Below are 13,807 nucleotides of genomic sequence, written 5' to 3'. Positions count from 1 at the left end.
GCCACATAAGCTGGTTTTCGGTGCTAACAACAACATAATTTGGTTTAGAGTTTGAAAAATAGCAATAATATTACAAATAAAAGCACTAAAAGCCATGTTTTTCTCTCCTCCCTCAATGCATCTTCCAATGTCTTCACTTTTTTCAGAAGACCCAACAACACAATTTGTGAACGGGGCGTCAATGGTGGATCAAACCAGGTGAAAAAATAACATGGTTTTTGAAACCCATTCCCAAACTTCTTACACCCCAAAACCTCCTACCTGGGTTGTCATTGGACCAAGACGTATTTAATTTGGTTGGGTTTTCACAATAGCACACTGATATCACGGTCGGCATCTCCATTTTTTCTCTTCTTCTTCTTTTTCTTTTACTGCTTCAACCCTAAATTGGTGCTAAATAGGCTATTTAAATTGGTGCTAACTAACCAGTTGGACGACTAATGACACCAATCAATTCGTCATTTGTCATGTTACTTTGCCGTTACGTCTGTAATAAAAAATGATTAAAAGTACTATTTTATTACTTTTCTAAAATTGAATGAGTGAAATAAAATTTAACTATTTTATCATGTAACCAAAGTTGGTTACTATTAATATAAATTAAAGTTGAGTTTCCGCTAAAGCCACCGTGTCTATTCCTTAGCCGCTCGGTCACAGCCCTTCAATTTCGCTTGCTCTCTCACATTTTATCCGCCATATCCATAGTTAATTCAAGCATAGTTCATCTCAAAGATACATTAGCAGCAACCGCAGCAATGAACTGCTTTGCAATGAGCTCCACAGCTCGATTATTCACTACCTTCAACGACTTTTCAGTTCGACGCGGTTTTACGCCTCAGTCAAGATGTTTGAGAGTGGCCAGACCTTGGCCTAGATCCAGAGCTTCGAGAATCGTTTGTATGGTGGTGCGTTCAACAAAAACTTCTTCTTTTTAATTTGATGAAAAGCAGAGCTGAGATTTCGATAAAATGAACTTCTTGTTGGTTATTGTTTTGGATTTTTTTTTTCTTGCAGGAGCCGTATCTGATAACGAAACTGGAATCTGCGGAGAAGACGTGGAAGGAATTATCGGTATAGTTCTTATTTTTTCTTTCTTTTGTAGGTAATAAGTTTCGATTATGTGAAAAAAAAGTGTTTTCAGTTGTATGTTAGTCAAAATTTTTGTCTATCCAAGGTTTCTCTACCTTAAGCATGAAAATATTGTTCTCTATGCCGTAAATAGTGTCTTAATTCAATTGTTTAGTAAGGTTTCTGTTTCTCTAAACAATGAGACTGTAGGTTAGGCTAGCTGATCCAGATGTTGTCTCGAATCCCACTGAATACCAAAAACTGGCTCAGTCTGTGTCGGAACTCGATGAGGTACTGGATTTCATTTTGCTTTCTTAGCTGGCTGCTGAGCTTTATCTCTTTCGTTGCTAATTGGCCTTTCCATTTATGTTCTATTTTCTTGGTGGATAGGTTGTATCAACATTCAGGAGATTTAAAGAATGTGAGAAGCAGTTAGAGGAGGCCAAAGGTAATTTTGACAATCATCATCATCTTGTTTAAAATGTTTTACTATAAGATAAAAGCTTGTGGATCCTTTTTTTCTTATTTTTACAGTAATTCTTTTTTCAGCTTTATCTGAAGAGGAGGGCACTGATGTAGATATGGCTGAGATGATAGCATCTGAAATCAGCTCTCTATCTGGTCAACTTAAAGAGCTTGAGGAGAAGCTTAAGGTTTTCTCCCAATGCCTTAAGTTTTATCTCACCATCTCTATAATTGTTTTCCATATCTAGGAGCCACTTTCCCACTGAATAACTTGTGTTCTATCGTCTACTTAGTCAAGTGTATGATTAGAAGTTTTAATCAGTTTTCTTTGCATTACGAAAAGTTTTATTGAGTTCCAACAATATGGAATGAGATTGATATTGATTGCATATTTTATATAATACTTTTCATTGATGAGCATTAACCAATATTGAGCCTTATTGTGGAATGTATCTTATTATTGCTGCTTATGTTATTTTTGGTTTTGCTCCCTCTATCTGGTCTCTCAAGCTACTATATTGCTTCTATGTGGGCAGGTGCTACTGCTTCCAAGTGATCCTCTTGATGCAAGAAATATAATGCTTGAAGGTATCTATATCATCTTAATCTTGTTGAGAAGATAATTTAGTAACTTGATTTGAAAACTTTCAGGCTGTAGCTTTGCTATCCTTCAAATATGTGCTGCATTTTGAGCAATAATTCATGTCAAAAATTAATTCCTCTTCAATGGATAGTTCTGTGTATTTAAGCGTTTGTCTGCATACAAGTTGTACTTTCCATGTCATATGGATTATAGTTTTAGATGCAGAGTCTAATGTAATTGCCTTCTTATTGCCACTTTAATGAACTATGCTTGTCTTCTTTCCAGTGAGGGCAGGTACTGGTGGTGATGAGGCTGGAATTTGGGCCGGTGATCTTGTAGGTACATGTTTCTTTATCCTTTCAGATTTATGGCTTGGAATCATGCCCTATCAGTACTTCAAATATTTTAAATCAGTCTAAAAACAGTTGTTAGCCTGACATAGAAGCAGAAAGAAAACATATAGAAAAAAATTTCTGGTGTTGCAACAAGAAACCATTTAATTTCTGTTTCTACTTGTTTTCAACACTACCAGTTTCATGGAACTAGGCTACATGATACATTTTGATTCTTGTTTTTGATTGATTTTCTGCTATATGTTCACTAGGGCTGGCTATAGTCACTTTAATTTACATCTTAAAGGACCTTCAATATTCTGTCTCATTACCCAGGTCAGAATGTATCAAAAGTACAGTGAAAGGAACTCCTGGAAATCCACCCTAATTTCCTGCTCTGAGGTATGTCTTATTGCAAGAATATCAAATGTACATATTTAACTAAAATCTTACTAAAATATGTGGGTACCATTGGCTACTAAATCTGTCCAATCATAACTGCTAGTTAATATGGACTTTAGTACTTACTGTGAAAAAGTTTTGGTTATAATTGTTTACAAGTATTACTAGCATAACACTTATAAATCTTGAAGAGCAACAAAAAAATCCATCCTATTGTTCTCAATGGCTGTCAAATTTCTGGTATTTTTAAAGGCTGAAAAAGGAGGATTCAAAACCTGTGTGATAGAGGTCAAAGGGAAATGTGTCTACAGCAAATTGAAATATGAATCAGGTGTTCACCGGGTTCAACGTGTTCCTCAAACAGAAACACAGGGTCGTGTGCACACGTCTACTGCAACTGTAGCCATCATGCCTGAGGTAGATTAAATTTCAGACCTGAATCATATTTGACTTGAGACATCTTGCGTGTGAAAGATCTCATCTCAATTTTGTTTTGAGTCAAGGAATAAGTGTCAATTTAGCCTGTTGAAGGCTTATTAGAAGCCTTTGTTTAGCATAAGATTTGATTGCATTTTAGCTGCTGCATTCTAAATATTTGATCACAAACTCTTTTTGTTCTTTTTCATCTGAACTCGTTTGTGTTTGAGATGACTTTTGGGTTAGGCTGATGAAGTTGAGGTGGAAATTGATCCAAAAGACATTGAACTCACAACTGCGAGATCTGGTGGTGCTGGAGGTATGAATGCGCCAAATTTGGATTGAATTAAGATCAAGTGAATTCTTCATGTCTTGTTTCCCTTTCCCCAATGGGTTGGAGAATTCTTATGCTTAGTTATTGTGCAGGCCAGAATGTCAACAAGGTAGAGACAGCAGTTGATCTCTTCCACAAACCAACTGGAATCCGCATCTTTTGCACTGAAGAAAGGACCCAACTTCAGAACAAGAGTCGTGCTTTACAGCTGCTAAGAGCAAAATTGTGAGGCTCAACTTAATCATTTACTGCTTTTCAGCCTTTGTTTTTTACACTGCCATTCATTTTAGTCGGTAATTATAAATTATTATCTGAGATAAGTAATCAGCATCCTTGTTTTCTTGTTTTCTTAAAATTAGTTTGTATCTTCCTTTTTGGTCCATTCCTTATGATCATGTCACCTTACAGGTATGAAATAAAAGTAAGGGAGCAGCAAGAGTTAATAAGGAACCAACGAAAATCACAGGTATAAATTGGTTTGTTATGCTTGTTACATTAGCTGGCAGTTTCATGGGAGCTTATGACAATGATTTTTCATGTCAAGCTTGAAGCACCCCTGTTCCACTCCCGTACCTCCAATTTAACTGATCTTTTAATTTCAGGGGATCATCTTAATCATTATTAAGTTGAGGTGTTATGACTAGGCATACCATTAACTAAACATTACAATAATTGTTAAGAGAATCTAAGTCTTCTGTGTGTATGGATATCATGCTTGCTTATGTGATGTAGTGGCATCCTTTCCGGGATATTTGTGGTAGCAACAGACTCGTATGCATAGAAAATATGTTGATTCCGATTTTGTGTAATTGCTTTCTTCTAAATGGATTTTCCTTTTCTGTGGTTGTCTTTGTAGTATTAATCCTTAGGATTGGATTGAAATGCCTCACGTGTGTATCACATATGTCTTGATATGCAGGTTGGTACTGGTGCTCGTGCTGAAAAGATTCGAACCTACAATTATAAGGTCCTGAGCTTCTTCTAAGTTGCTTTAGTTAACATGATATAACATATTCACTAGCTTAGAAAAACTGTATAAGAATATTTGGACTAAATTTACACAGTTTGTGAATGAGATAAGATATGCTAAGGTTGTGTTGCCTTTATTAGAAACTCTAATGGCTTATAGCTGACTGCAAGTCACTCATGAAATCTAACAAGTATCACACTGCTACCTTTTATCAGGACAATCGGGTTACTGACCACCGGCTAAAGATGAACTTTGAGCTTACATCTTTTCTTGAAGGCGATATTGAGAATGCAGTTCAGGTACCTATTTAAACCTCATTCAGTTTTCGTTATCCTTCTCTTTCTCTTTCCAATATTTGGCAATGAACATCTATATCGATATTGAACTAGAAAAATCAAGTAGGGTTTGATACAGAAATGATTCAAAGTGCAGTGCAAATTCTTGCCTCTTGCAGGCTTGTTCAGCTATCGAACAGAAGGAACTCCTTGAAGAGCTTGCTGAGTCCGTGGCTACAACTGCCGGCTAAATTGCAACATTCCATGATCTCCGGAATTGGAGCGTTTGGGATGTGAGGAACTTGGAAGGAAATTAAAAGAAATTACTCAATCAACAAATCAAGAAAAGCACCCTGGCTTGCAGTCCCAATTGTTCATGACAATGCTCTCTTGGGTGGCTGTCAAAATTGTTCAAATACAAAGGCAACTTAAACATTTTTAACATGGTGTTGTGTAGAAAATGGTTGTATTGGTTATATTGCTTTCTTTCTTTACTTATTTTTTCTTTTTTGTTGCAAAAACTATGATAAAATCTTCTCTAAATTTTCCTTTTCAATTTCTTTTATAACTTGGACAAACTTGAGTTTATACGGGAGATTACATTTTTTTCTTTTAAAAATTTATTTTTCATAATTTTTCTTTTATTATGTTTTATTTGTTGATGGGTTTCAAATCTATAAACAATAATATTCTTATGCCTAAACAGTAAATAAATAGCAGTATAGGAAATAGGGTCGATTACACAGAAATTGATATATCTAAAATTGTTGTTCGATTCAATCAGGTTGTGTGCGTAGGTAGTTGTCCTCGTTATGTGTGAACTTTTGTGTAAATAGGGGAAATTAAATTTGATAAAAGTAAAAATAATATAGATAATTAAAATAAAAATAAAAAAGTAAAAACTAAATTTAATTAAATAAATCGATATGATGAAATTTTAACTTCAGGATCGATCTTTGCTGTAGTTTCAAACTGATCTTTGATAACAAGTATTCTTTTTCAATCGATAAGCCAATTATAGTGATTGAGAATGCCTCAGACTACCAATCCTTCTGTGTGTAAATTAATTGAAACACACATCCACGATTTAGCTCTCCAAACCTTGTGAACTAGAAGGGCCCAATTTGAACCAATGGTATCAACCGCATGGGTCATTTAGATCCAATTGCTACTTCCGTTGATGGATCCAATCAAGTACTTAATTGGACATGTCAATGTGTTCTTCGGTAGACTAAATACGACAAATGATTGATACAATACTTTTAATTGTTTGCCTATCAACACCGAATCAACAAACTTTTTTTGACTTAGCGCCAATACAACTTTGTGAGATGAACATGTATATCTCCTAAACCAGATAAACAATAAATATTGGATTGAAAGTTTTTAAGTATGGATTCGGATCTTACGGCTCTCTATCGAATTATTTACCGTCCTAAAGCTAAATGAAAATTTAAATACTCATGAAAAATAATAAATAAACAAATGAATAAATACAATTTAAAAGAAAAAAAAAGGAATGGTAGAATGGTGCGCAAGGGTGCGTAAGTGTCATGGGGCTAAAACTTTAGTCTGACAAACCATGTTGGCTTAGGTGATTTCTTGGGTTCAAATCTGCCTAAGTCAGCCATACTCTTGAAGTAAAAGAATTATTGCATAAATTCTCTAAAATACTGAAACAAAGCAGAAGCAAATTTGGAAGAGAAAAAAGCAATGAAAGAACAGAAAAGCCACAAGAAAGCAAAAGCATGCCAAATGTTTGAGTAAATGCTCTCAATAATATTTGATTCCTATGAAGAATTGCAACTGAGTGATTACAAATGAGGGGAAATACCTTTATTTATAGTTGAGCTCCCTTAGATCCAACGATACAAAACAAATTACATAAACAATGATTTGCCATAATTTGATATGTCAAATTAGACTCTCCATTACATTAGAGAAGCTTATTCTCAAGTAATTTAGGTGTATTTTATTTTATTTTTTTGATTTTTAGCTTTTGTTATCAATAAATAGTTTTTTATTAGTTTTATGCCCTTTTGATACTCAAATTGGCCAAATGACGCCATGGGGGACCTAACGATGTGATTGAGTTGGTGTAGGAAATCGATAATGGCCCGAGCTCGAGGAAATCATCATTCAGAGTGGGTATCACAACACAGAGATCATGGAAGTCGTGATACCCCTGAAGGTGCTGAAGTGAAGAAAAATGAGGCTAAGTCCAGTGATATCATGACACCAAGACCCTAAGACTCCTAATTTCGAAACTGTCTTTGGTATCACAGCATCGAAGCATTGGTGTCATGATACCGCTACTAGACAAGGAGAAAATTGACTGCAATTGTAGTTTTTTTCTAACATCAACCCAAATCAAAATTTAGCGTCTTAGGGCACTTTTGTCCAAAATTTTGGGTTGTTGGCTGATAACTTTAAAGGAGTCACTTTTAACATTATTCCATGCACTTTTTTTTTATCATCCTTTTAGCTAAGTAGTTATTTCTTCTTCATCTTTTTAGGGTTTTATTTATCACTTTTCTAATTTTTAGTTGTTAGTTAGTTGTTATTGTAACTAGGTGTTATTACATTTTAGTCTCAAAATTTAACTTGTATTTTCAATTTCATCCAAGGGTTTTAATATAGCTCAACTTCATTTTCATTTTAAAGGTTTAAAAATATGATCTTTACTAATATTTTCTCACCTTCATTGTTGCCTACATCTTTTCCTTCAAGCATCCATCAAGAAACTACTAAGCTTACTTATCCTTACTTTTTGTGCTTAACCTAATGTACACTTTGAAGGTTTATTGGGTTGTTGTTTGTATGGAAATGATGTTAGGTAACTAAATATATGGTGGTTGGTTGATTGAAATGTTTCTTGTTAATTTTTAGTACTAACACTAAATCGTAAAAACTAGACTAACTTGAATAAACTTTAAAAAATTAGAATTGACGTCTCTAAAGGAAAATTTAGATAGGTGAGACTTAGAGGAGATCCTATTTAGTATCAATTCGTTTATCCTGAGTTAGTTTGGTGAGGTCAAGAGATAAATCGGACTAAATCGTCTAATTTGGTAAAATGGTGACTGAAGGTAAAATTGAGTCAATTGGATGTTTAGGCTTTTTAGATCCCTAATCCAAAGACTAATTACCACCATAGAAGTCAACCAATCATTTTGTTAGTTGGATTGTTAATTTTGTAGTTTTACGGCTTTACAATTTGGTCATTGTTAGTGTTAGGTAGTCGTTAGTGTTAATTAACCCTGACCATGAATTGCTGTAATATAGAATTTAACAAGTAGTTAGCTAGACTTCTTTGTTGCATGCTGACCGCCTCTAAATGTGTTGTCATTTAGTGTATAAATACCACACCAAAAATATCAACGGTGTCTGCAAGTATATGAGTCAAATTATAGTATATATGTGTTACAACGAAACACTAATAAGTATTCTGAGGATTGTACCCAAGGGAGGATGAATTAAACCAAAAATATATTTCTACAATACTAAGTCTAAATAGTAATAATTAAAATATATATTGCGATGAATAATTAAATAGAAAGAATCAAACATAAAATAAATTAACTAATTAAAATAATTAGAAAATAATCAAATAACCAAATTAGAATAACAAACAGAAGAATAACTTATTTCAGTGGCCGTATTGAACTTCTGAGTTAGGTTTTAGGTTTAATTAACCAGTAACTAACTAGTATTACCTCTCGACCTTTACTAATTAATTAATTAATTGAAAAATACTCGCTTATCTCTCGACCTCACTTTCCCTATCGAAAACAACTATGATTTACTTGGTAAACTTATCTCTCAACCTTATTTATCCTAGATTACTTCCTAGGGTCGTCATTCCTATGGTTTAAGCATACATAATTTATTATCAGTTAATTCCTCTTAAGAAACCTAATCCATCCGTTAACTACTCCCACATCCACTCGTTAATCTTCCTAAAGATTTAGGCTCTCATAGATTTATATGCCACAACTCTTAGATTTAATTTAAACATGCAAAAGAACATAAATAAATTAATAAATTGAATTATATATGCTTGGAGTTGCGTAATCTCGTAATCGTTAACTTGATCTTGGATGTTTGAATGAGAATAATGAATTAAAGCTGAATACTTCAATAGAAAAAGACTTGGTTAAATCAAACCTAGTCGAAAAGAACAAAGAATTTTGGAAACAAAATAAAACATAATAAAAGCCTAAATCTACTAACTACGGCTCCTCTTCGCCTCCCTTAGCTTAGGAATAGCCTTCGTATTTATAGAGACATTTAGAAACCCTAACTAGGTCAATTGGAAGCCCTAATCTCGAAACATATCAATTGTACATATGATTTTAGCCTTCTCGTACTTGCTCTCCACGTTTAGCCTTATGTCGTGACACACCATGCCTGTGTCACAACACGACACTAACATGTTTCAATTGGTCTTCCAACTTCACATGTTGCATCTTGAGAACTCATGCCCTACTCGGGTGTAGTCTGTGAGTAGAGGTATGCATGGGCTGGGCTACCCGGCCCGACCCGAAGGCACGCTCGAAAAATGGGTGGGTTCGGGTAAAAATATAGGCCTGAAATATGGGTTTGGACAAAAAAACGAGGCCCGTTTAGAAAATAGACCGGGCCTCGAGTAAACCTTTTTTGGTCCTAGCCCAGCCCGGCCCGACCCGAATTATATACTAAATATATATTTTTATTTTTAATCATATTTACATTTTATTTTCAATTTTAATATAACCACTTTTTATTATATTTTCAATTTGTGTATTATTTTAAGAATTGTTTGTCTCATTTTTTATTTGTTTCTTGTTTTAATATTTGTTTTTATATTTTTAAATATATTTGATTTATTATATTTTAAAATTTTTTATTTAATGAAATGAGTTAAAAAATTTAATATGGGGCGGTAGGGCGAACTCGGGCTTAACAATTTTATTTCAAGCCGGGCTTGGACAAATTTTTAAGCCCATATTTCGGGCCGAGCCGGGCTCGGGCCTAGAAAACGGGCCTAAAATTTTTTCTGGGCCCGGCCCGGCCCATGCACACCTCTATCTGTGAGGCTCTTGGGTTGCTAAATAATCATCTTGCACACTCAATTGAACACATTAGAACTACTTAAGGCCCGCATTGACCTAATAGGTTAATAAATGTTAATTTATGCATAAAAACGCTTATTTTTTATATTTAAGCTATTAATGATGAAAATAACATAATTAATCCTAAAATGCCTAGAAAAGAAGACCCTAAAGTGCCGAAATGTACCAAAACTAACACCTTATTTGGTGGTAGGTCAAAAACCCCCACACTTAAGTTTTTGCTTGTCCTCAAGCAAAGAAAAAGAAAAAGAAAATAGAAACGAAAAGGCAAAAAATAAACATACACGAAAAAGAAAATGTTCTTGAGCTAGCTTGGTACACTAGACTATATCAAAGCATTAACACTAGGAAGAATTGACTAAATATATAATTCTAGCTAGAAAATTAAACAACTTACAATTATTCATTGTCAAACCAAGTATTTCAAAATATTACAAAGCAAACAAGTGAAAGAAAATTAAACGTAGAATTCCATCAAAATGTACATAAAAATTTAGTATTTATGAGTTAAGAATATAGTCAGTTTAAATCTTTCCTACTCAGCTTATTTTTATTAATGCTTCGAACTTTAATGCCTTATTTATAAGCATAAGCACCTATGAGTTTTTGTGCCAATATGAGTAAGATTTTTCTCAATTTCTCATATTTTTGTTACACTGTGAACATTCAACACTCTTGACTTTTATCCCGTTCTATACTTTTTTCACACACAATGCTTTTAACTCTCATAATGCTTTTGTTCCCACAATTTATTTTAAATTAAGCACGTGCTTGTAAATATTATACTTATTATATTGCACTATTTCAATAACCATGAATTTATTTGTTGAGTCTTTTAATTTAAACATCCTAAAATTCAAAAAGCATAATTGCCTATTCATATCTACCTTTATCACTTGGTATATTTAATTTCTTTTTCCTATTCCCAGTTCAATAAATTGAACTAATTAGTTTGATTATAAATAACCAAAATTATTTATTTTTAGGCTAAATTTATAATTTAAACAATCAACTTAGGTATATGCTCTTAACCAATCACTTGTACTTCTATAAGCTCAAACACATAAAAACACACACAAAAGAAAATTTTAACCACTAAAACAACTAAAAAAAATGAAACAAAACTAATAAAAATATAAAATTTTCCTATGTCACCTCTACACTTTAGTTGGCACATTGTGTAACACCCCCTACCTGTAGCACCCCTTACCCGGCCTAGACGTTATGGCTGGATCCGACATGCCACATCGAAGCATTCAAAACATTTCCGATCCAGAAAGAAAACTTACTGAGTGTTTTAAAAGATGATTTCCTTATAGGTTAAAGTGAATGGAAGCTGTGCACCAGGTAGGAAACCGGAAAAGAGGAGGTGAGTCCATCGGACTGCTTAAGTACCAAACTCCCTTCGGATCCAACCCTAGACATGCAAACCGCCATTGTCATACCTTAACGTCATGTATATTTCTAGGAAACCGATTTGATTAAGTCCTTTTTAGGAAAAGTCATTAATTTTGGAAAATATCTTCATTGCGGAAGCTTTGCTTGTTTTCGTGTTATTTTGAAATCAATTCTTGTTTTTTGAAAACGCGCCTAAAGCTATCCAATTTCAACAGTTAAATATAAATATTACCTATCTTAATAAAACATATAAAACCATCAAAAATAAATAAGCGACCTTATTACATTTAAAAGCCCAAAACCTCAAACGTAATTAAAAGGATGTCCAGTTCACGGAAGAAAATCAAACTTTCGAGCGGGTGGCCACTCAATTCCCTCACGACTCCAAGCCCACTATGGTTGGGGATTACTGCGTGGATGAAAATAAAAGGGGTGAGTTTGGGGAAACTCGGTGTAAAATAACCCAACCATAGTCTAAATCAGCTCAACCCACGAAGCGAGAATAAGTTGGCCTTAGCCGAGCAAGAATTCGAATAAAGCCCATAGGCCCATAATGTAGCGAGCAGATATTACATGTTTATGCGAAACTCAACCATATCCAACCGTATACCCCCTTACCAACTTTACATCGTGGGGAGACAACTCGACCCACCCAATCGCTACACACCATAGAATTTGCGGCATGGCTACAGAGCAGATAATGTGACAGAGTCACCAGATCTGAATAATCGTGGCGAGCCACCGTATCGATATATGTGGCGAGCCACCAGATCGAATAATCGTGGCGAGCCACGATCGATATATGTGGCAGAGCCACCAGATCAGTTAATCGTGGTAGAGCCACCAGAACAGATATATGTGGCAGAGCCACCAGATCAGATATTTGTGGCATAGCCACCAGGACGCTTCCTCCATAATATAACCCATGTCCACATGCAACAGAAATAATATGTCATGGCATACATATACTGAAACAGAATATCATGCTTTTCAGAAAAAAAATAACCCTAGGGGTATAACGGTAATTTTGCATACATAGGGGTGTTCAAGTAATTTCACTATTCTTAAGGTTTTCATACATACATAGCCATTTATGTACGATCAGAAACACTTACCGCGTTTTCTTACCAACTTCGGCCCATTGGCCCATTATCCTGTTTTTGGCCCATTAAGCCCCAAAACATCGAAATGCACGGAATCGCGCACTCTGCAGTCTTATCACTTTAATTTACCATATACATCAAACTATTAATCTCAAAATACCGGCTTTTGCCGATCTAGTCTATAAGAGGGTATTAGTTACACACCTGTTTGTGACGATATGATGACAAGATCCACACACGAACCGCCTTCAATTTTCTTCCCCAAGTGACCGAACATTCAAGAGCTTTCTCCTCTCCTTTCTCTTCTCTAACTTTCGGCTATGATGAACAAAGATGGACAAAACTTGTTCTTTTCACCCCTTTTTCTTTTAATAAAATTTCATATATCATCCATTTAATTCTTTAATACAAAAGACATCATGAAACATTTACCTAACCCATTATCATGGAACATTTACCTAACCTATTATCATGGAACATTTACCTAACCCATTATCATGAAACATTTACCTAACCCATTATCATGGAACATTTACCTAACCCATTATCAATTTGTATCAATTTTTACCATAAATTATGGATATCAAGTGCACATTTTGTCTACAACAACATGATGGCTGGCCACTTCATGTAAAATGGGAGGTTTGTCATGCAAATCCTCCTATTTTGCACTCCTATTTATTTGGCCACTTCAATTTAGCCTATAGCATTTTCAAACATTTTCACATAGGTTCTATTTCATAATTTCACCCCCTTTTTCTTATGGAACAAAAATTAACTAAAATTGTCGGGTTCTATCTTAAGCTTGGGCCTTTTAGAGGCCCACTAACATAATTAAACCTATGCCAACATTCACAGAATTCCTGAAAATTAGGGCGTTACAACTCTTTCCTCCTTAAAGAAATTTCGTCCTCGAAATTTACTTGATCCAACTAGTTGAGGGTATTGTTGACGCTTAGTCTCTTCTGATTCCCAAGTAGCTTCTTCCCTTCCATGATTACGCCTAAAGTACTTTCACTAACGGAATGATTTCCTTCGAGAACCTTAACATCTCGAGCCAATATTTGCATGGCTCCTCCTCAAAGGTCAAATCACCGAACTTCAATTTCGTGAATGGCGGGACATGAGCAGGTCGAACGATAACGCCTTAACATGGAGACGTGAAAACATCGTGAATCTGCCTAACTCGAGGCAATTCAATCGATAAACCATTGGGCCTACTCGCTTCAAAACCCGATAAGGCCCAATGAACCATGGACTCAACTTGCCCTTCTTACCAAACCTTAATATTTTCTTGAAGGAGAAACCTTTAAGAAAACCATATCACCCTCGAGTACTCAATCTCC

The 13,807-nt window shown here is 34.8% G+C and overlaps 1 protein-coding gene across 3 annotated transcripts; it reads left to right on the top strand.

Moving 5' to 3' along the window:
* Positions 1 to 595: 595 nt before the first annotated feature.
* Positions 596 to 5,465, top strand: LOC108467755 (peptide chain release factor APG3, chloroplastic). Of its 3 annotated transcripts, none has more exons than XM_017768510.2 (15): positions 596 to 905; positions 1,015 to 1,071; positions 1,279 to 1,359; positions 1,459 to 1,516; positions 1,618 to 1,721; positions 2,070 to 2,121; positions 2,402 to 2,451; positions 2,785 to 2,850; positions 3,103 to 3,267; positions 3,514 to 3,586; positions 3,694 to 3,826; positions 4,010 to 4,067; positions 4,521 to 4,568; positions 4,787 to 4,870; positions 5,026 to 5,465. In XM_017768510.2, the coding sequence occupies exons 1-15, from the start codon at positions 756 to 758 to the stop codon at positions 5,095 to 5,097; spliced, it is 1,251 nt and encodes a 416-aa protein (XP_017623999.1). In that variant the 5' UTR covers positions 596 to 755; the 3' UTR covers positions 5,098 to 5,465. The 3 variants fall into 3 exon arrangements, with proteins under 3 accessions (XP_017623999.1, XP_052874379.1, XP_052874380.1); XM_053018419.1 differs by having other exon boundaries at positions 1,603 to 1,721; XM_053018420.1 differs by having other exon boundaries at positions 1,603 to 1,721; positions 5,004 to 5,465.
* The last annotated feature ends 8,342 nt before the right edge of the window (positions 5,466 to 13,807 follow it).

This window comes from Gossypium arboreum, chromosome 8 (assembly GCF_025698485.1).
Source record: "Gossypium arboreum isolate Shixiya-1 chromosome 8, ASM2569848v2, whole genome shotgun sequence".
In the NCBI taxonomy this organism is placed as follows: Eukaryota; Viridiplantae; Streptophyta; class Magnoliopsida; order Malvales; family Malvaceae; genus Gossypium; species Gossypium arboreum.
Note: the sequence above shows the minus strand (reverse complement) of the source record. Positions and strands in the feature narration are given on the sequence as shown.

Coding starts and splice junctions, on each gene's coding strand:
- LOC108467755 (XM_053018419.1), top strand. CDS start 756: ATGAACTGCTTTGCAATGAGCTCCACAGCTCGATTATTCACTACCTTC. Junction 2,122..2,401: donor AAGAAATATAATGCTTGAAG/GTATCTATATCA, acceptor TCTTCTTTCCAG/TGAGGGCAGGTACTGGTGGT. Junction 3,587..3,693: donor GAGATCTGGTGGTGCTGGAG/GTATGAATGCGC, acceptor GTTATTGTGCAG/GCCAGAATGTCAACAAGGTA.